At 37.7% G+C, this 22,998-nt stretch overlaps 1 protein-coding gene across 4 annotated transcripts in view; it reads right to left on the minus strand.

Moving 5' to 3' along the window:
- Positions 1-6,363: 6,363 nt before the first annotated feature.
- Positions 6,364-22,998, minus strand: part of G3BP2 (G3BP stress granule assembly factor 2) — a 37,780-nt gene continuing 21,145 nt past the window's right edge. For 2 of the 4 annotated variants that reach the window (XM_008069053.2, XM_008069051.2), the window contains exons 3-12: positions 22,672-22,753; positions 21,703-21,876; positions 20,332-20,422; positions 18,368-18,470; positions 17,661-17,841; positions 16,592-16,690; positions 12,034-12,136; positions 10,310-10,438; positions 9,667-9,785; positions 6,364-9,311 (exon numbers count right to left, since the gene is read on the minus strand). In XM_008069053.2, coding sequence (XP_008067244.1) covers positions 9,039-9,311; positions 9,667-9,785; positions 10,310-10,438; positions 12,034-12,136; positions 16,592-16,690; positions 17,661-17,841; positions 18,368-18,470; positions 20,332-20,422; positions 21,703-21,876; positions 22,672-22,753 — 1,354 coding nt within the window. In that variant the 3' untranslated portion in view covers positions 6,364-9,038. The remainder of the gene's footprint in view (positions 9,312-9,666; positions 9,786-10,309; positions 10,439-12,033; positions 12,137-16,591; positions 16,691-17,660; positions 17,842-18,367; positions 18,471-20,331; positions 20,423-21,702; positions 21,877-22,671; positions 22,754-22,998) is intronic. The other 2 variants (XM_008069059.2, XM_008069052.2) reach the window with 2 other exon arrangements.

The following is a 22,998-nucleotide window of genomic DNA, read 5'->3' on the forward strand; positions in this document are numbered from 1 at the left end:
CTTGACCACAAAAAGGAAGTACAGATAACAAGCTACATCATGGATGAATCCTGAAAACACCATGGTAAATGAAATAAGCCAGAAATCAAAAGGCACGATGAATACGTTTCACCATTCTGTTAAGCAAGTGAACTGACTTGTTTTGAAGTTTTGAGGTTCTCTGCTGGGAAGACACTTGCCAAACCTAGCTTACATAATGACCTGATTACTCCATTAAAGTGATTATGAAGTCAACTAGATTTGAAAACCTAAAGTACAATATACCATTTATTTTACCAGGTTCAACATATGCCACACCTTGATCATGTCACTAACACATCTAAACTATAATGGTGTGAACATAGGGATCCGTTCCTCAAATATTAAAGGGTACATTCTGCTTATACTGGTAGCATGCCTCTTGTAACTTTCCCTTACCTTTCATTTCCCTCTAGCCTGTGCCTCATTCCTCTGTCCATCTTCGTTGTAAAGCTATAGAAAAAGTGTTAGTTCCATTTCTGACCTCGTCCTCTCTTATTACTCCACTGAAATTGTTCTTACCAAGTAAGTCACTATGACCTGTATCCTGCCAGAGTCATCTGTGGTGATTACTAGCTACTCAAGAGCTGGTTCCTGTTTTCTGTATGTATGGCTTATTGTTTTTCACCCTCCATTGAGTTAGAGATGGCCAATGGGATATGAGATGTGTACATTCCCATTCCCGGTCCATAGAAACCTCCCACTTCAGACCCTCGTGTTTTTTCCCTTGTTGCTGGCTCTCATGGAAGTGACTCCAGTGTGACTTGAAGCCAGCTACTGAAGCTGGTAGAGTCTTCATTCCTGCAGCCCTGAGTGACGAAGTGGGAGGAGGGCCAAACTACTGACCTCTTCACCACCATGCTTCTAATACTTTTTACATGAAGAAAACCCCAATTATTGAATCTGAGTCATTAGACATTCTGGGGTCTTTTTATTCTAGCAGCCTGCCCTAATTCACTGTTTTATTTAATTAACCTCTAAGCAGCATTTGACACAACTGCCTATTCTGAGGAACTCTTGAACTTAGTTTTCAGTGACACCGGAGCTTGTCATACTGCCTCCCCGTTTTCTCTGTATTCTCCTCTCCTGTGCCATATTCCTAAATGTTGGCGGTATCCAAGGGCTTAGTCTTCAGTCTCTTCTCTTTTGTACGATTGTTGTTGTTTGAGTCGGAGTCTCGCTCTGTCACCCGGCTGGAGTGCAGTGGCACACTCATGACCACCATAGCCTCAACTTGCTGGGCTCAGATGATCCTTCCACCTCAGTCTTCAAGGTAGCTGGAACCACAGGCTGTGCAAATCACCATACCCAGCTTTTTTTATTTATTGTAGAGATGAAGTCTCACCAAGTTTCCCAAGCTAGACTTGAACCCCTGGGCTCAGGTAATCATCTCACCTCCGCCTCCCTCTGCTGGGATTACAAGTGTGAGTGGCTGCATGCGGTTGTACAGTGTCCTCCTAGGTGATCTCATCTAATCCAAAAGCTGCAAAGAGCTATCTGCACCATGTCCAGCACAGAGTTCTCCTCAGAACCCCAGAATTATACAAGTCTGTCCTCCTGCTTCTTGTCTCATCCTACCACCTGTTCTCAGTGCAGCCTAATTCATCTCCAAATGCCCAAGTCTCTAATGGCTTTCTATGGCAACTTTAAAAAATTCAAATAAACTCCTATCCTGGCTTACTATCTTACATGACCTAGTCCCTTTATCTCTTCCACCACTTCACCTCTTACCACTTTGCCACTCCTTGACTCACTCCGCCCATCTTTTTCGTGACCCTCCAAGCTTCTCCAATTTTACAGACTGCATAAACTGTTTCTTCTGGTTGGAGGACCCCTGCATTAAGATGTAACTGAATGGGTGACTGGGGGACACCTGCCACTGCAGGGTTCTGTATTATCTTATTTTAGTGCTCTGCATAGCATGTACTGCTGTAACTTGTATCCTCTTATTATTCATAGCATTTACTGCTATAACCTCTCCATTATCAAGTAAAAAAACGCCCTGGGAAACAAAGGGCCTTGTCCACTCATTCAGGTACTGTATCCTCAGCATGGAGAACAGGGCCTGGTGTACTCAATACACATTGTTCAATGTTTTGTCTTCACTGAAACAGTGAAGAAGATGAAAAAAATCTGAAAGGTCAAAAATATATACGCCAAGGCATTTAGAGATCACTTGTGGGTGGCATTATAAGTCCATTCTATTGGAGCCTCTATATTTTCCATAATGTGCAGAGTATGTATTTTTAAAATTGTGGTAAAATACATATAACAAGTTATCCTTTCATGTATTGCTTTCAAAATAAAAAGGCACAAGTCAAGGGAACCAAACACAGCATACAAAATCACGCACGCAGCCAGGCTCGGTGGCTCAGCCTGTAATCCCAGCGCTTTGGGATGGTGAGGTGAGTGAATTGCCTGAGCCCACGGGTTCGAGACATCTCTATAATAAATAAAAAATTAGCTGGGCATGGTAGCGCATGCCTGTAGTTCCAGCTACTTGGAAGGCTGAGGCGGAAGGATCACCGGAGCCCAGCAGGTTGAAGCTGCAGTGGCCGGGAGCGTGCCACTGCACTCCAGTCTGGGTGAGAGTGAGAATCCAACTTAAAAAAAAAAAAAATCACACTTTTAGCTAGCCTAATCTCCTTAGGTCTAGCTTCCATCAAAATCCCATAAAGGACTCCACTAGCATTCCTGTCTCAGCTCATAGACTCCTTGAAAGCTCTTTCCCCCTCTTGTGTTTCTACCATTCACATGCCATCGTACTTCTCCACTTATGCAAGTGAGGAACTTCAGACTCTTGGATACCATCCTTTCCTTCACCAAGACCCGGTTGGTTATTTTACCTTCACATCTCCCAAATTCATCATTCTTTAGATGGTCTGGCACTACCACTCTAGTCAAGTCTATCATAGCCCTTAACTGAAAAGCTGACATCATCCCACTACCTGGCTTACTCCAATTCATAATCAAACTCCACCCTACTCCGTAGAAAGATGGTTCAAAATCGAGATCTTGTCATTCATTCCCTCCCCACCCCCCAGGCCCCACATGCCAAAACTCAACAACTTACCAGCTAACCTCTATGAGGCCAACAAGACCCTTTAGGGGCTGTCCCCGGCCACCTTCTTAAATGTGTACCAACTCCCTCTCCCCAAAGGGCTTTCCAGTCCTTTAACTTATTTAAGAGCTGGGCACAGTGCCTGACACTTTGAAGGAGGGTAGAGGCAAAGAAGATATTGAGTGGAACAGATGAGACTTCAAACATTTCTAGTCTGATGAGTTGGATTTAAAAAGAGAGAGAGATGTTCATCATTAGAGAGCCACATATAACTAGTTCAAGTCATTCAGGAAAAAAATACATGGTTTTGAACTTTCCAACGTTGAATTCAAAGTGCTTCAAAGGGGATGTGGCCAGAAGGATATTTAAAACACATGTTTGGAACACAGGGTAGGTAGACAGTAGAAATACAATCAAGTCAGTAACTACTAAATTGTTTAAGGTGCTCATTGAGTTTTTATAATCACTCATCTCAGCCAGGCACAGTGACTCATGCCTGTAATCCCAATATTTAGGGAGGTCAAGGTGAGAGGATTGCTTGAGTCCAGGAATTCAAGACTAGCCTGGGCAACATAGTGAGGCCTTGTCTCCTCAAAATAGCAAAAAAAAAATTAGTCAGGTGTGGTTGCACACACCTGACATCCTGAAGTCCAATTACTCAGGAGACTAAGGCTGAGGGAGCCACTTGAGTCGAAGGTATATCGAGCCATGATTGTGCCACTGCACACCAGTCTGGGTGAAAAAGCCACCACCATCTCATTTCTAAATGAGGAAATAGGCACAGAAAAACACTGACCATTAAATGGTGGGGCTGCCACTCAAACCCAGGCTGTCTGTCTCCAAAATCCTGCTCTTAACCAGAGTATCCCCAAAACCAGGATTATCATAGAGGCCAGCCTCTTGTAGTATACTCAAAATTTGTTCCCGATCAAAACAGTCAACCAAAGTTTTTATCTGGTGCAAGCTTTGAGAAGGTTGCATCACAATTTGCAGGAGAAATATCCAGACTTGTGTCAAACAGGTGCCTGGTTCTTTCACCACGACAATGCACCTGCCGACATCCCATTGAGGTTCAGCAGTTTTTGACCAAAAATAGCATGACCCGGTATCCCACTCTCCCTATACCTGAGTGACTTTTTGTTTTACTGCCCGAAAAAAGTTCTCAAAGAGAAACATTTTGCCAATGTGGAAGACGTGAAACAAAAAAACAGAAGCACTAAAAGGCGTCAAAACTGCTGAGTTCAAAAACCGGAGCAGTGGAAAAAGTGCCAACAGGCGCATTGCATCAAACAGAGAGCACTATGAAGTTGACTGAAGTTTAAACATGTAACAATACACAATTTTTTATAAACTCTGATTTTCTTCAGCTCCCCCTTCGCATACTGTATGGAATTTATTGATTGGAAAATACAGTGAGACCAAGGAAGTGCCTGGCCTAAATAAAATTACCCAAAGAAAATTTGTGAGGAAAATAAGACTAGAGACAGAAGGGATTGAGAGGGCCTGGGGTGATAATAGAACAGAACAATTAAAATAATATTAAAGTCACATAGTGAAAGCAGCCACCAACTTTATCAATTTGAGATCAGAGATCAGTTAATCGGGCTAGTAATCTTTGTGTAATTCTGAATCTGCATCTATAGTACTTTACTCAATATTTGGTAATGCTAAAAACAGGCTTCTCATAATTCCAAAGCATGTTAAACATAACGTGCACATACACTGCGCACAAGCAGATGAGAGGATTTTAGGCCCTATTTGTCAAAAACAGTCAGTAACTTCATTATTTAGGAATTACTGGATTTACTGTTGCAAATGATCTTACTTTCTCTGTGAATCTGCTGAAACCTATCACAAAAGCAAATTTCTTTCATAATTTAATAAACTGCTCATTTACCCAGTAATCTTGAAATAAAACTGACATTAAATTGATCAAAATGCATTCTGCTACTAATCAGCGAGTCTTGTGAACATAGAATTTTAGAAGTCTTTATTGAAATGTAGTGTGTGTGCGTGTGTATATATATATATTGTTTTTGAGTTTGGAGTCTCACTGTCATCCAGGCTGGAGTGCAGTGGCATGCTCATGATGACCGCAACCTTTACCTGCTGAGCACAGGTGACCTTTCTGCTTCAGTCTTCCAAGTAGCTGGAACTACAGGTGTGCACCACCACGCCCAGCTAATTTTTCTTGATTTATTGTAGAGATGAGGTCTCACCAAGTTGCCTAGGCTGGTCTCAAACCCCTGGGCTCAGGCAATCCTCTCACCTCGGCTTCCCAAAGTGCTGGGATGATAGGCGTGAGCCACTGTGCCCAGCCAAAATATACACTAAGATGAGCAAGTCGACCTCCTGAGTGACTAGTTTTCAAATATTTTGTTCCATATAAATTTCCTGGACCAAGTGATAATTTGCTCTTTCAAATCTTCAACAGTATGAGATATACATTTTATCCTTTAAAAAATGTTTTTCCACAGGCATGGAGTTAGCTGAATTATCACATAATTCAAAGTAAGTTTAATATAAAATTTTAAGTTTTACTCCCCACTAAGACTATTTAGGTAATGACTATTCTGATTTGTCTCTACTACAAATTTGTAAAGACTGATTTAAGAATCTTAAAGTCATTAATGTATCATCGGGCAACCCCCTCAGGTCCCCTCACACCCTGGGAGCTTTTCTATCCTCTCAATAAATCCAGCTCCCCCCCAAAAAAATGTGTGTGTATGTAATCAGGAAAAATTCATCCATATCCTTCCCTTCAAGTTGCAAGTTCTAAAATTACATATGGCTTAGGACCTCATTTTTCATTAGAAACATGACTAAATGACTGCTTTTCCTTTAACACTCTTGTAGAGTTTGATAAATTTGTTCCAATTTCTGAACTTAGTTGATTGTCCATTAACTTCAGACAACCTCAACCTTCTCATCCCTTCCTTTCTCCTTTTCTGTCTAAGATGCAAGGTAGAAATCCTTTAGAAAACCCAAGATTAAAAAAAAAAATGTTTAGTAGTCTGCTTTCTGTCATTCTCACTGTCCTTACTGCTACGTGGTATTCTAACACTCAACTTGTATACTAGCTGTCTAGTTGGACTGGGAGAGATCTCTCACAATGTTCAAGTGTTACTTAAATGCTTTTTTCTTTTTTATACATCAAATTTCATAAATAATAAGCTATTGGTTTTAGAACAGTTTCTTATTTCCACTTAGGCTGTATGAAATGCAACTGGAAGAAAATATTTCCTTCCAAACATAAAAGCTACAGATTAAATTAGGGACATAGATAAATGCTGCAGACATCAGTAGTTTATTGTTTGTTTAATCCAAACACATTCAAAATGGAAACTCAAAGAATACTTTCCACCTGAAACAATTTAACTAGATTCTACTAGCATATAATGCTTAACACATTACAGCAATAAAGATGGTAATCCAATGTCTTCTATGCCTACTAAAGCCGAGATGGTAAGCCAATTTGGTTGCAATAGTGTCATAAGGATAGAATATTACCATCAAAAAATAAAATGAAATCAGCAATAACAGTAATGGTACATGAATATTTGTACTCTGTTTCACTGAAAAGGGGACAAAATGTTAAAAGTCCACAGTACTGCAGGTGAACATTCACCATGTAAACTTCTCCATATGATGTTTAATGTTTTATATTCATGGTATGTAAAGACTGAAGCTGAATGGCTCTTTGCTCTACTTTTCTATTACACTTAACATTTGTTATTACTTTTGGTGCCAGAACAGTTTTCATGGGTGGCAGGGCAATATCCTGGATTAGAAACTTTATACATATATATAAAATGGAAAACAGAAAGAAATAGAAGAATTGAGAAAAATATGTTTGGCGGGGGGGGAAACATTGACAATAAAACAACCACTTATTTAAAAGTGGTCTGAATAAAGGCTTCAAAACTCCCAAGTAATCTTCTGATAAGAACTTCAAGTACTATACATCATAAAGTGAAGAACTGTTTCAAACAAACAAACAAAAAAACTCTTTAAGCCCCCCAAAATGCAAACTATGAAAAACTGTGACCCCAAAATATACTCAATAGTGCAAGACTTTTCCTCAAACATGGAAGACCTCACTCAAGGGGAGAAAAAAATGACATTTAATTTTACTCATATTGCCCAGTACATGAAAAACAAAATATGTGCATTATTTGCTAGCTAACTAAATAGCAAACAGTTGCATAATTCAGAACCAATTTGCTACTATGTCAAGTGCATATTTTGTTTTTACTAAGACAGAATGGAGAAGTCTTCCATGCTAACAAGCAGCTTTAAGTGGTCACACTTATTTACCCCACTTCTTGCCTGAAACATCAGAAACTGGTATGTACTGACTGCTCCAAGCATAAAATTGGATAAGCTTTGCCATACTTGTGGTTTACTGGAACTTGCTATAAAGACAGACAATAATCCAGCAGCTACAACTTTGCTCACAGAATTGTTTAAAGATTTATGTAAAAATAAAAGATGTCGTCCCAGACTTAAATTCAGGAGCCACTCGGGTGCTGACATCAGTTCAAGAATTGTGCAAAATGAATGACAGTTCCCTGCCCCCCCAAATAGAAAATGCAAACACAAGAGCTGCTGTTCTTTTCTCTGAAAATTGCAGTATCCTCACTTCAGGTTTATTTGCCGTTTATGGAATCTGTTTTTAAAATGTCACTAAAAACACACATCAAGTTGACGGACTTTTCCAAGCACTGAAGTGATACATTTCGACTTTCACATTCAAGCTAAGAGAAGTCAACTAGAGACTTACTCAAATAACTGACTTCCTCCTTCCCTCTCCCTCCCAAACACACAGGACTCTCTGTCCCTCCCACAGAGAACACAAAGTTGTTAACTGATGAACAAGATAAATAATATGCTAGTCCATTTTACTGGTTTTAAAGATACTGCAATTTTTATACACTTCCAATGATTTTTCAACATTTTGCAGCTGTTTGGCCTTTGCAGCACAGCATTTCATACACTATACTGTACAAAATTACCAGCAAGACTGGAATGATGTATTAATAGAAGGCACCATCATGCTTATTACATTACCAGAGAACAAAAATACAGTAAAGACAATTTTCACTGTACACAGCTTAAAGAAAGGAAAAAGGGGAGGAGGAGTGTTGTTGAGCAGCCAGCCATCCCTGTACTGAAGAGGGGCAGGTAGAAAAAATCTCAGATATGGAGCTACTAAATCTGGTCTAAGAGTCAAGACCATAGCATTTGAAGTTCTGATTTTTTTGTTATTTAGTTCGTAACTAAATGATTTCCTTCTGGAATATACTTGTAGTCTTGTTAAGGTTTATGTGTACACACGCTGGTCACAGCAAGCAGATAAAATGCCCTCATCATTTCACCAACTATTTTCTACTGGAAAAGAAGATGAAAGATTTTTTTTCCCTGTTGCCTCCTGTTGCAGATGTCAATGTTAATGAGTTCAGAGTACCCATTAGTGCATTTTGATGAGTGCATAACAAGTTTTGTTGGTTTGTATTTTTGGGGGAGCCGACAAAAAAAGGCAAGATTCTCCAATTGCACAAATTGCACTACTTGTGTTTCCAACATTAATAGGCAGAAACAATAACACTTAAACAAAATGTGCAGAAGTTTTTTTTTTTTTTTGACTCAAAGGACCCAAAATCAGTGGGCATGTCCTTTTAAGTTCATTTTGTTGTAGATAGTTTAAGATGTGGTCATTTCTCAGTCCTTAATTCTCCAAGTCTAGATTTATAAATTAACAATGTGAATCCTGTTGTGAAATTGGGGAAATAATGTCCACCTCAATATAACTGATAACCAAAAGATGCTTTTCACATCAAAGAAATGATCAAAAAGGCTGTGTCACATTCCAAAGCCAAAAAAAAAAAAAAAGAAATTAACAAGAATGCAAACACGATGAATAATGTACCACTGCCAAGATTCTGCCAACAGTGGATCTTCAGCGACGCTGCCCCGTGAAGCGGCCTTCTGTTTGCCCGGCTCCTCTTCCAGAGCCAAGCTTCTGCGCCATGCCGCCTCTCGGAGGAGGCCCTCTTCCATCACGGTCCCGCATCATCCCACCGCCCACTACTCCACGTGGGCCACCGGGACCCCGGTCACTGCGCCTAATATCCCTGCGCTCATCACCACCACCTCTGGTTTCTCGCTCTCTTGCAGCTCTTGTTTTTTTCTCTTCCACATTTAAACGTACTTCCCCACGAAACATAATCGGCTTTAAAAGAGGAAAAAAATATTTACATGGGCAGGTTAGACAGCAAGAGAAATGTATTACTCTCTGCACAGATAAGTTAGAAAAGCCTAATAAAAATAAAAACAACTTTCATGAAATTCTTAATATGCACTCTTTCCAACCTTCTTCAACAGAGCAAATAATGAAATGTAAAATTATCTACACCTTAGACCTTTTAAAACTAGTAACAAATCTTTATTCTTTGCATAAATACCATCTCATAATTAACTATTTTTGGCTTTACCATTAAAAGGTTTTCTATGGTTTTTAAATGCACCAAATTAATACATATAACAGAAATAATAAAGTCTTGAATTATGCCCTTTAAATCACTTACTTTTGCAATTAAGATTCTCTGAACTGGTTCAGAGTCATCAAAAACCACAAAACCAAAATTTGGAAGCTTTCCCCCAACACCCTTGGTATTGATGCGAAGTTCCACAACGTTTCCAAAACCTGTGAAAATATACATTACACCAAGAGTTAAATATTTTAACAGAATATTTTGATGGCTTTAATTGTTTAGGATGAATAACCTCAATCTCCTTGATCTATCTGAAAACAAAAGTTACAAGCTGCTATACACAGTGATAACTAAGATACATTCGCTCACTCATGTAACATACCAAGAGCTGAGCTGGCTGCCAGTTTTGTTACCTTTCTGCATCTTTGTTAGTTTTCTCCTAATATATTGACTCATTTGCCAAATGAGTCCCTTCTCTGAATTTAAGACTAATACATCCCTTGGTTTCTAAACTCTACTGAACCAGGACAAGTCAACACTAAATAGTCACCAAGAAATATCTGATTTAGTCATCTACTCCCTTCTGCCCAATTAAGGTGAGGTTGGTAACTGGATTCCATATAAAGAGATAAACACTGTTAAAAATTAGTTATATTTTTTAAAAAAGCTCTATATGCCTCCTGTCTAATTTAAAATAATTTTAAAAATTAATTTTAAAGCAAAATAATCCACTTACTCATGAAGAATTCTTTCAGTTCATTTTCATCAATATCATGTGGCAAGTTACCAACAAAAAGTTGATGACTGTCTGGATAGCGAATTATTCTACGGTTGTCAGAATCATTCTGTTCCATATCTCCTCTGCCTGAGAACAGAAAAAAAGAGCAGATATTAAAGTTTACAATATCACAAAAACTAACTCAAAGCAATAAATGTAAAAATCACTTAATACTGACATTCTTGTTTTAGTTTAGTAAGACCAAGTAAGTTACTTGAAAAAAGAAGCAGAGGCTGGGCGCAGTGGCTCAAACCTGCAATCCCAGCACTTTGGGAGGCCGAGGTGAGAGGACTGCCTGAGTCCCAGGGTTCAAGAACAGCCTGGGCAACTTGGTGAGTCCTAGTCTCTACAAGAAATCAAAAAAATTAGCTGGGCGTGGTGGTGTGTGCCTATAGTTCCAGCTACTTGGAAGGCTGAGGCAGAAGGACTGCCTGAGCCCAGCAAGTCGAGGATGCATTGGCCATGAGTATGCCACTGCACTCCAGCCTGGGTGACAGAGTGAGACTCCCGACTCAAAAAAAATAAAAAGGAAAAAGAAAAGAAGCAGAAATACCCATTATTAGTAGATTAGAAAACAGCATGACACTAAACTGGTCAAGTGAGGATACTGGCTAAGTTGCTAAAATCTTCTAGATCTACTGGTCTGGTTATACAAAAGTCAAATAAATATTAGTACAGATATTCCTACTTAATTAAACTACTGCCATCACCCAGGAACCAAGTAGACTTCAGATAGTGAGGTGTATTTCTACTAAATATCTGCTTGGTCTTCTGAAATTCTCAAATTACTTCTCTTTGATTATATGACATTACAGCAAAATCAGTAAACTTTAATACCAATTATCTCATTATTGTAGTCTTTTACACATATCAGTATATATACAAATATATAAAATCTTATTTGCTCCTCCTAATAATAAAGGAACACAATGAGGCAAATAGGCAATATACAAGAATTAATTTATGTAAAATAACTGAATGACATAAGCTAGAGAAGCTCATAATATAGGGGTCTCACTCAAGACCATAAATTCAACCAGTGACAAATCTAGGACTTTTGGTTTAGCAATGTATCACTTATTCTTTTATTTTTTTAATCTTTAATTTTTGCCACACTCAGCAAATAAATCAAAATTTTAAAATAATATCATGTAAATTGATGTATACTATCATTTCACCTCCTCCCAAAAGCAAACTAAATATTCCTATAGAATTCAAATAGAGGTACTACATATATTAGCTAATAACATAAACAATTAAAAAATGGTGGCAACTTACTTAATACCTAAGACAATCAAAATAAGAAGAACCAAGGTGTGCTTATTGTTTATCTGTGAAGAAATAAGAGCACTAAGTAAGAGAGGAGATAACTGGCAGCTTGGTTTTGGATTCTTAAAACCAGGGACAATAATCAAATAAAGTTAGTCTCTAGTCTTTTATTCCTTCACAATATATGTCTCCATGGCATGTCAACCAATTCTACCCCCCTAAAGCTTGGCTATTCTGCCCCAAACAGTATCTGAGCAGGTTCCTCACATCTTTAAGGATCTGAGCAGGTTCCTCATGTCACAATTTGATACTACAAAGTTCTGTGTATAGAACATATTGTAGTTTTTTAAAGTTCAGTCTTTTCCAACCTTAAAAGGGCTAAGTGCTGAAGGCTACAAAAGGGGTTGACTAACCTGGTCTTGGTCCTCTAGGAGGGAAACCAGGTCGTTCTCTAGGTCGCTGTTCACGTACACGAGGAGGCTGAGACTGAACTTCTGGTTTAGCTTCAACTCTTGGCTAAAATACAAGGGAAAAAGCACATTATAAAAACGTTCTACAAAAGAAAAACCAATCAGAGCAACTAAGTCACTAGCAGGCATCATGATAATTTTAATTTTAGAATGTTTTTAGCATAGTGTCCTATGTTTGTGAAAAATAAATTTTTATCAAGATATTCTGTACCAATCTAGGACTGTAGGGTATTTTTTTTTCCCACTGAAAGCTGTGTAACTCACAATAACCAGCTTTTACAATCACCTTTTTTCATTAATGTTATACCAACAAAGAGATAGCATAAAGGGTATTGCTACCAAAAGAAATCACAAAAAATGCAAGATGAGTCACTCCATGTAAATACATAAAATTAAAAGTCACCTTTACCTTAGACAAGAATACATGACACATAGTTAAATATCTAGTTTGCTGTCCTTCAAATGTAATAGTGCTTAGTAATAACTCCTAAGCCCCCAATCCACAATCTTAAAAATCAATATTCAAAATATCCAATTTTGTTTATTACTCTAGCACCTAAAAAATGCTACCTTCAAGTTTAAAAGCATGATAAAAAAATGATAGGAACTAACAGTAACTTGCATGTAGCATCTCAAAAAGTTAAAGTCCTTTGGCTCCTTACTATTCTTTCTTATGGGAAAAATAAGCATTTATTTAAAGTATTGATACCAACAATTTTTCCTAACTAGGAGAGGGGGGAGGTAAGTAATAGGACATTTCAGGATATCTCCAAAAGTTTCTGCTAACTGGTGAATTAAACACATATTACAACAAAAGTAACTATTTTTAAAAACAAAACAACATCCTTATCTGCTATTACCCTTTCCTGAATACAACAGCATTTTCAGTATTCTTAACCAAAGGCTTTCTAGTGCCCAAATATTTAAGGTGCAAGGAAGAGACAAAATATGTGAACCTTCAAAGGATGCTGAAAATACCCAGCAGGATTATGGAGAACACGTCCTCTAATCAGAAAGCTAGTAATTTCAGCCCTGTCTTTAAAGGTGGTCATCTCTGAGGACCTCAGTCCACGCAGTGGCTCATACTCTTCCACCATGTATTTACATAAGTGGATATTACAACCTACAAGGACAAATTTTGATACAAAAATGCACCTTTCAAAAATGACAACCTAATGTAAATTACTTCAGCCACTGTAACCAAAAGGTTATTAATTCCTATACTAGATTTAACAGGTTTGACTGCCTCATTCCAAATTCTGTTTTCCTCCATGTCGATGTCCCATTTCCTCAAGATGAAATTCCCATGTTCTAAAATTCTACTAGTTAAAAAACAAAAAGTTAGCCGGGCTCGGTGGCTCAGCTTGTAATTCCGCGCCTTTGGGAGGCTGAGGTGAGTGGATTGCCTGATCCCATGGGCTCGAGACCTGCCTGGGCAACTTGGCGAGACCTCATCTCTACAATAAATCAAAAACTAGCTGGGCGTGGTAGCACACGTCTGTAGTTCCAGCTACTTGGAAGGCTGAGGCGGAAGGATTGCCAGAGCATAGCAGGTCAAGGCTGCGGTGGCCGGGAGCAGCCACTGCACTGCACTCCAGTCTGGGTGACAAACTGAGACTCCAACTCAAAAAAAAAAAAAAACCAAAAAAACAAAAACAAAAAAGTTTAACTCTCTCCACTTTTCTTATTCATATGTGTAGTCATTCCTATAAGGCCCATATCTAAATTCATTTTACATCACCCAAAGAACCAAGCACAGTGCTGTTAGACAAGATGTTCAATAACTATTGGTTCATTTAAAATTAAATTACCTTTTTAGTTCTCTGACCCAAAACATGCAGGAGAATGTTCTGACTGATGAGACCTAAGTGACAACTCTGAGACCACTGCTATCTGTATTTGAAAATTAATACTATGTAACAATTTGATATAAAATGTGATGCCTGAAAAAAAGGCAATTATTTAGAAATTCCAACTAAGGGGATCTGTAAGCATACCTTAATTCAGTATGATTATAAAATAGAATTAAAGAATAAACCCTGTTTAAGTTCAATGAAGCTAATGTATTCCTGGCACTTCAAAAATAGCAAATGTACCTTGGACTAAAAAATTTCAGGAAAATCTTAGTTAGACTCATCCGATCCAAATGTTATCAAAGAACTTGAGGTCCTGACCTTGAAAGAATTTAAACAATTCTTTTCAAAACAGATTACCCAAAACAAACTACAAGTAGCAAAATTTAAAAAGTGCTTCCTCATCCTTTTAAGAAATGAAAATTAAAAACAGGTAAATTTCCAACATCTAACAAATAATTTATACCATTGTTTAAGCAACTTGACTTTAAATACATATTTGATGATGCCAGTGCAAGAAAAACACAACAAAAAACTAACAATGTCCCTTTTAGTAAACTGATTGACTAAGCCAGCTCCAGCTGTACACATAAAATTCTTCATACCAAATTTCACGATTGAAACTTGTGTGTCCGAACAGATGAAATGGCCAATATACCACGTAGTACTATTAGGGCCTTAAAATTAGTTTCATGTAATCAGAAAGTACGATCACATGACAAATCCCACAAATGAAGGTCAAACGGAATATGAAATTAAAATGGAACCATCAAATCAAGTCAATAAAAGCAGGTATAACCACAACTAATAAACAAGTCCTTCAATTAAACATAAGCTATTTAGATAAGCTAGGTCAATTTCCAGATAAAACCTTTTTCCTAAGAAATTAACTTACCTACTTCTAAATTAATGCCTACCAATAGCCTACAACTAGATTTAATTTCCTGTTATCAATAATCTATGTTCAAAGTGCAAAGAAATGAACACTACATAAAAGAAATAATAAAAATAAAGGATTATTAAATCAGGTGGGAATATAATGAATCCATTCTAAGTGTAGCCTAAAGAGATTAGAAAGTTATTTTGAAGTCTACATTTCAAATATTAAGTTTTTTTTATTAAAAGGATGGGGTTGGAAAAACAACCTCATTTTCTACAATTTGAAAAATAACTTCAAAAATACTCAAAACTTAAATCTACCTAAGATACACATGAAGCTATTTTCCTGCACAAGAGACTAGGATTTAATGTAATTCAAGCAATCTTTCAACATAGAAATCTTTGATGTAAATACAGATACATACATTAAACCCTCCATCAAAGTATTAAATAACCGTGTATGAGACACATACGGACTCTGGTGTCCAACTTCATGAATTCAAAGCCCAGTCCTACTATTTATATGTCCTAACTATGGGTGAGTTGCTGTAGGCTTCAATTTTCCTGTCTCCAAAATGGAAATATTAATAGTATCCACCCTAACAGGCTGGTTGTGAGGATTCAATAAGAATGAATATAAAGTGCTTAGCACAATGCCTAGCACATAATAAAGACATAATAAGCATTAGTTATTTTCCCTTTTAACTATTTAAAATAAATGTAATCAACTCTCTGAAATGAAGTAACAATCTGAAGGTTTCAAATGCAAATTCTGATAGGAAATCAAGATTTCAAAAGAAAGGCCACAAGTCACTTATCAGGTCTTCAGATAGGTTGAAAAGTGCAAACAATACTGGGCAAACTCATTTCCTTTGTTAACAGGAAAGTCTGGTTGGTGTGCTAGGTAACCAGTCATAATTTCCTGAATATTGAAATGAAAAAAATGAGTATCCTGGGACTGTGTATTATACTTTTATGTAGTTCATTCTAATGTGTGCCAATACGAAAAAACTAATAAGTACTAGTTACTTTTGAAACCTCAGCGTACCAAGAGCATCTAAAAGATGAATGTATACACTAACATTTAAAATGTAAATTTTCTAGTGGGATAAAGTTTAACTCAAAATGTAGGAATAAGAATTGTTCTTACAGACACCCTTTACATGCCTATAAACTTAGTTAATTCTAAACTATATCCAACAAACATCTTAGGTAGCCAGTGTCTTATTTTCACATTTTTAAAAGCTCTGAAATGGGTAAGATGACAAACAGACAAAAAGCAGAATACTGGAATGACCAGTTAAGGTGAACACTACAGTCATAAGTTGGTACAGGCTTCAATAAATGATGTGAACCACCTCCAGAGTGAGAACTTAGGCAGTGTATGTTAAAAAGTTTTGTTTTTTTAAAAAAACAATTTTTTATAACACCGCACTTTTGCCTTTCCAAATTTCTTACCTAAAATATTTTTTTCAAAATAATATTTAAAACTTTTTAAAAAGGAACATTTTTAAAGAAGCCTTTTAAATGACATTATTATATATTGGTAAAACCAACTTAATCTGTATTTCACACACCCAAACCCCAAATGCCACTATGTAGATGATGAATGGAGATTTTAGCATTTCAAGTGGGTGCACTGACATTTAATACAACTTTTTTGTATATTTAATCCATAATTTCTGATTGACTCATTTTAAAAGTATTTTTAAAATAAGCAATTGGCAATGTAACAAGGATACAATCCAATGTGTTCACAGATTGGTTACCTGTGAGACTGGTGCTTTAACATGGGGTGGAATTCCAGAGGAAGAAACAGTACCACTAGGAGGCAGGTTTTTACTGGTCACTGAAGCCCAGGAGAAAGCCTGCAGGAAATGCAACAAACCTAGACTACTAATCATGGAAAACCACCAACATTCCTACAGGGAAACTTCCAAATATATTTTCTTTTCATTTCTAAACTATTGCTCTATATTAGAGGACTCCTAAAAGAAAGGCACACACACACATGCCAGTCTATGTGCCAGCTTTCAAAATCTCATTATGCAAGCTTATTTATAACTCTTGTCTGAACTACTAAATAAAACCACAAACAAGTTCCTACATACTCTAAGTAGATGAGCAAGTGGCAAAAAATACCACTAACTAAACATACTAGAAAAATCTGAGCCTAATAGAACAATTTCTTTCCCCTTTTGGGGTAAGACAGGGTGTGTGATGGTGTTAAGGGAGAAGGGAAGGATAGAAAAGAAGAGAATACTAGCTGGAGACATTAACAGATGTGCACAAATTGAACAAGGAATCTCCTCCTCTCACTGCCCAATATACTTTAACCTCCTACTTTACAGAAAGATACAAGAAGTTTTAGGTAAGCTTACACTAAGGGTGTCACTCATCTTTCCAAGAGAGCTTAATTGGCATAGTAAGGAAAACTGATCTCATTTAAACCGCAAAGAACAAGTATCTCTTCTTTTAATTATAAACCAACTTAAGTTGGGAAATTCCATGACTCCTGGTGCATCTGTGCTTAGAGAATTTGATGCAGAAGAAAGAGCAACTGACAGCCTTATACATGGACCCAAATAATTTCATAGGCTACTAAACATTACATAAAGACACAAATTAATCTTAAGTTACATTTCACTTTTAGGGGTTTTAGGGGAATGGGAACAATGAAATTCTCAGGATAACAAAAACCTCACAGCTTCTTTCATATACATAAAAAAGCATAATTTACTATACAAAACAATTTAACACAACAAAGGTCATGTTTCATTAATGGTACCAAGTATCAAAGCATGTTGTTCTAAGTCTAAAGAGTTCCTCTGATCTAACCTTTGGTGGTTCTTGCGGCAGAGAAACAGGTTCTGCCGGAGGAGGAGTAGCAGACTTCTCTTCTAATTCTTCTAAGTTTTTCTCCTCCACTTGTGGTTTCAGCTCTTCAGTCTTTGTTTCAGCTTCCGGCTCAGGTTCAGGTTCATGAGAGGATTCTTCCAAAGGCTCCTCTATGCCATTACTACAATAAAATATTTAGTTCACTTTTCAGTATAAGTAAAATGACCAGTTCAAATAAGACAAAATTCCATTTCTGTCCAATCTAATTGGCATAACTAGTTAATACGCCGACAACCTGTTCCAGATCTACAAAGTGTACTGAAGGAAAATTCCAAGAAATAAAGGGCAAAAAGCAATACTACTCTCAAGCAGCAGTTCTTTAGCCCCATCATTTAAAAACTAAGTTATTAAGAATGTTTACTTTAGTGCTAACTATAAACCCCATCTTTTACAAAAATAAAATGCTCACTCCCTTAAACACTCTTCATTATCAGTAAAGGACCACTGTTTTGGTGCAAACCATGCTCAATTTTTGAATTAAGTAAATAACGCTTTTCAAATTTATTGCACATGTATAATGGGTACCAAAATACTGGCCTAACAAGCAGTTTTATCAAAAATTGCTTCCAACAATAATTGAAGAAATAAAACCACCTCACTGACATTACAGTACAGACCAAATTTAACCTTGCAGATATGATTCTTACGTCACAGGGTGAGCTTCATAGTAAGCACTGTTAGCATTTTCTTGCACAGGTTCAGGAGAAGGTTGCCTTTCTTCCTGTTCCTCTTCTACTTCATCTTCTGATTCTGGCAATATATAATATATTATATGTCTTCCTGAGAGGCTTAACAATTTTTTTATTTTATTTTATTTTTTTGAGTCGGTGTCTCACTCTGTCACCCAGACTGGAGTGCAGTGGCCGCTCCCGGCCACCGCAGCCTCGACCTGCTGGGCTCCGGCGATTCTTCCACCTTAGCCTTCCGAGTAGCCGGAATTACAGGCACGCGCTACCACGCCCAGTTGATTTTTTGATTTATTGTAAAGATGAGGTCGCTGCCCAGGCGGGTCTCGAACCCGCGGGCTCAGGCAATTCACTCACCTCAGGCTCCCAAAGACGCGGGATTACAGGCTGAGCCACCGAGCCCAGCTAATGTTTTTTTTGATTTTTTTTTTTGAGACAGAATCTTCTTGCTCTGCCACCCAAGCTGTAATGCTGTGGCACGATCACAGTGCACTGCAGCCTTGACCTCCTGGGCTCAAGGCATCCTTGCTGCCTTAGCCTCTCGAGTAGCTAGAACTACACCCAGCTAATTTTTTTTTTTGTAGAGATAGGGTCTTGCTTTATTGCCCAGGCTGGTCTGAAACGCAAGAGATCCTTCTACTTCCACTTCCACTTAGCTTCAAGAGATCCTTCCACTTTGGCCTCCCAAAGTGTTGGGATTACAGACATGAGCCTCCACAATAGGACTAACAATTTCTAAAATATGTATTTTTAATATTTTTAAGGAAATGGTATGATAGTAAAAAAGAAAATTTGACCCCTCCCCCCTTTTTTTAAACAAAGGCATTCACAATTGCAATATTCTCTGTTCTCTCAAAAACTGAATAGTGTAAGCACAATAAAGATTGGTTATCTATTTTGTTCTACTGAAAAAAATCTTGGCCACTGCTAGGTCATTGCCAGGCCACTACCTTGCTAGACTCTGGTGTGTCCACCTGCTCTTTGAGCTATGGCTGTCGCCATGATTCCTGGCTTTACCCCCCTTCCCTATCTTGGGGAGGTGAACCTCCTCTTTCTCTCTCTCTAATTTGCTTTCTAAGTAAACTATATTTTCTAATCTAAAAAAAAATCTTTTAAGAAAAGGTAAAGCTAGAAAATACATTAAAGTCACAATTCACAAAATGGACAGCCAACAAAGACACACTAAATGAACAAAAGCAAGCTTTGAGTCAGCATAATTCCAGTTTTATAAAACTACATTGTTTTCAGCAGGGCTTGGTGGCTCAGCCTGTAATCCCGCGCCTTTGGGAGGCTGAGGTGAGTGGATTGCCTGAGCCCGCGGGTTCGAGACCCGCCTGGGCAGCGAGACCTCATCTCTTCAATAAATCAAAAAATCAGCCGGGCGTGGTAGCGTGTGCCTGTAATTCTGGCTACGCAGAAGGCTGAGGCGGAAGGATTGCCAGAGCCCAGCAGGTCGAGGCTGCGGTGGCCGGGAGCGGCCACTGCACTCCAGTCTGGGCGACAGAGTGAGACTCCAACTCAAAAAAAAAAAAAAAAAAACTACATTGTTTTCATAACCAAATTTTAAAGGACATAAAACAGAAAATTTTAAAAGCAGCTAGAAAAAACAACAACAAATAAAAAACCAAAAAAAAAAAAAACGTGCTTTTAAGTGTAAAACCAAAAAAAAAAAATCTGTAACAGCCATCTAATTTGGTTCTCTAAAGAGGATGAGACTGAGGGGAATTTTTTCACTTGCTATGTCTGATTGTTGTGTAATTTCATACAATGAACATTTCTCTTATAGAAAAAAAAAAAAGGAAGGAGAAAAAGGAGTCTGACTCAGTTAAAATAAAGAGGCAAATTTCTATAAGTTTCACACTTATAGAAATTAAACTGTCCTAAAGAGTATCGACAGAGTACTTCTATCTTCAAAGTAACCTCACCTTCATCAAGTTCAGGTTCAGAATCACCAAATACTTCATCTTCATAACGAAACATATCATTGTGAACATAAAATTTATTTGGAACAGATCCCTACAGAAAAACAACATACAAATATTCCATAAACATTCACAAATTTGGTATTACATAAAAAGAACAAATTACATGGCATACACAATTTCTCATTTTAATAATAGAAATAATCTGCACTCTACAAACATGCTATAATGTTAACCAATAAAACAGAACTCAGCCGGGTTCGGTGGCTCAGCCTATAATCCCGCGTCTTTGGGAGGCTGAGGTGAGTGGAATGCCTGAGCCTGCGGGTTCGCGACCAAGTTGGTGAGACCTCATCTCTACAATAAAAATTAAAAATTAGCCGGGCGTGGTAGCTCACGCCTGTAGTTCCAGCTACTTGGAAGGCTGAGGCGGAAGGATCGTCAGAACCCAGTAGGTTGAGGCTGTGGTGGCTGGGAGCAGCCACTGCACTCCAGTCTGGGTGACAGAGTGAGACTCCAACTCAAAATAAATAAATAAAAAAATAAAATAAAATAGAACTCAAGAAATGAATACTCAATAAAAGAGAACAAACAGAACTTTTCTATTTTGCTTTCAAATCTATCTATCTACAATTTCTCATTTTAATAATAGAGATAATCTGCACTCTACAAACATGCTATAATGTTAACCAATAAAATAGAACTCAAGAAATGACTACTCAATAAAAGAGAACAAACAGAACTCTTCTATTTTGCTTTCATATCTATCTATCTATCTATCTATCTATCTATCTATCTATCTATCTATCTATCTATCTAGAGTTGGAGTCTCACTTTGTCACCCACGCTGGAGTACAATGGCATGCCCCCGGCCACCGCAGCCTTGACTTGCTGGGCGCCAACAATACTTCCACCTCAGCCTTCCAAGCAGCCAGAACTCCAGGCGGGCACTACCATGCCCAGCTCATTTTTTGATTTATTGTAGAGACAAGTTCTCACTATGTTGCCCAGGCTGGTCTTGAACCCATGGGCAACCCTCTTGCCTCAGCCTCCCAAAGTGCTGGGATTACAGGCTTGAGCCACCGCACCCAGCCCAAATGTTACCTTTGAAATATACCAACATACTTTTTGTATTATTCAGTAATCTTAATCTTCATTTATACACCTATGTTCGTATCTGACTTTTAATTCTAAATAGTCAAAGCACACATGTATACAAACATAAGCTCAAATAAATTCTAACAGGTATGACACAAATTTCTCAAAAAGAGCAATAAGCAAATCTAAACCATTAAAAGAAACAGACACTTCAATCAACTAATAACAGCCAAATTAAATCATATACATGAAAAACTAAGTGAAATAAAAACTTACTTCAGGAGCCAGAACAAAGGTTTGCATAAACTTCCTCTCTGGCTGTCCACTGTTGGACAGCAAACCCATGACCTGGACAACGACTCCATCACTCAAGGTGGCATGAGCATCCACATGACGAATTTTGGTATGACATTCACTGAAGTTCAGAGATAATACTTTGTGGTGTATATCCTTTATTAGGGAAGAGAGAAAAACACAAATTCTTGTGATACTGCATTACCTACACAATACTGTTACCTAGCCTCCATTTCCTTACATCTCTAGAATGTTAACTGCTTAACCTTCCTGCCTCATTTAAATCCATTCCACCACTATACATCACTGCTAGACTGATACTCCTAAGCCACTATTTTCAACATGTCACTTCTCTCGTACAAAAAAAAAAATCGCAATGGCTCTCTGATATTGTGAAGTAATCTGGGCTTTATACAACTTTCTCTCACTTTTCTAAAGGAAGTATTTAGTCGTTCTCACAAACTGTTGGCTGCTCCTTGACCTCACATCTAATTTAATTTTGCTGATGCCACTTTTCCTACTTCCTGTATCTGTTTGTTTGGTATAGCCAAATCTCATAATCTAGGGTCTTGCTGACGTCCCACATCCTCTACAAAGTTCCCCCTCCCTGTTAGGCCATAAGGAGTATATACTCCTCTGCATTCCTGTCACACAGGGCACAGCCCACATGTGTATAAACTTAACATACTGTCTCAACTATTTCGTGGATAAAATACATCAAGGATATAAAGTCCCATTTTTCCTTTGTATCCATCCCAAGGTAATACCCATTAATATGTTTTATACAAAAATAGGTATTTAAGAACTCAAAGCACATTTGACAATTACTGAAACAATTATAAATTTCAGTTGTAACATATTTAATAAATCTATGGGGACATGAAAACTATTTTTAAAAACTCCATCTTAACATAAAACAATTTCTAAAATATATATAAAACTGATACTTACATTTTGGCCGTAAACAGCTTCCTGGGGTTTTCCACTAGCATCTACTCCACCATGAACATAGGAAGAATTCCTACCATAAAACCTGCAAAACCATCATTAATGCTCAGCACTGAACTGTTAAGAGAAGCCTAGAGGCAGTAGAGTGTTTTTGTTTTGCTTTGTTTTTTTAAAGACAGGGTTCTGTCAACAACAGTGGAGTGCATATGTGCAATCATGGCTCACTGCAAACTTCAAATCCTGGACTCAAGCAATTCTCTCATATCAGCCTCCTGAGTAGCTAGGACTACAAGTGCACCACTGATTCCTGCCTTTTTTTTTTTTTTTAAG

Source organism: Carlito syrichta, unplaced genomic scaffold (assembly GCF_000164805.1).
Source record: "Carlito syrichta isolate Samal-C Ts95f unplaced genomic scaffold, Tarsius_syrichta-2.0.1 Scaffold311780, whole genome shotgun sequence".
NCBI classification, from domain to species: domain Eukaryota; kingdom Metazoa; phylum Chordata; class Mammalia; order Primates; family Tarsiidae; genus Carlito; species Carlito syrichta.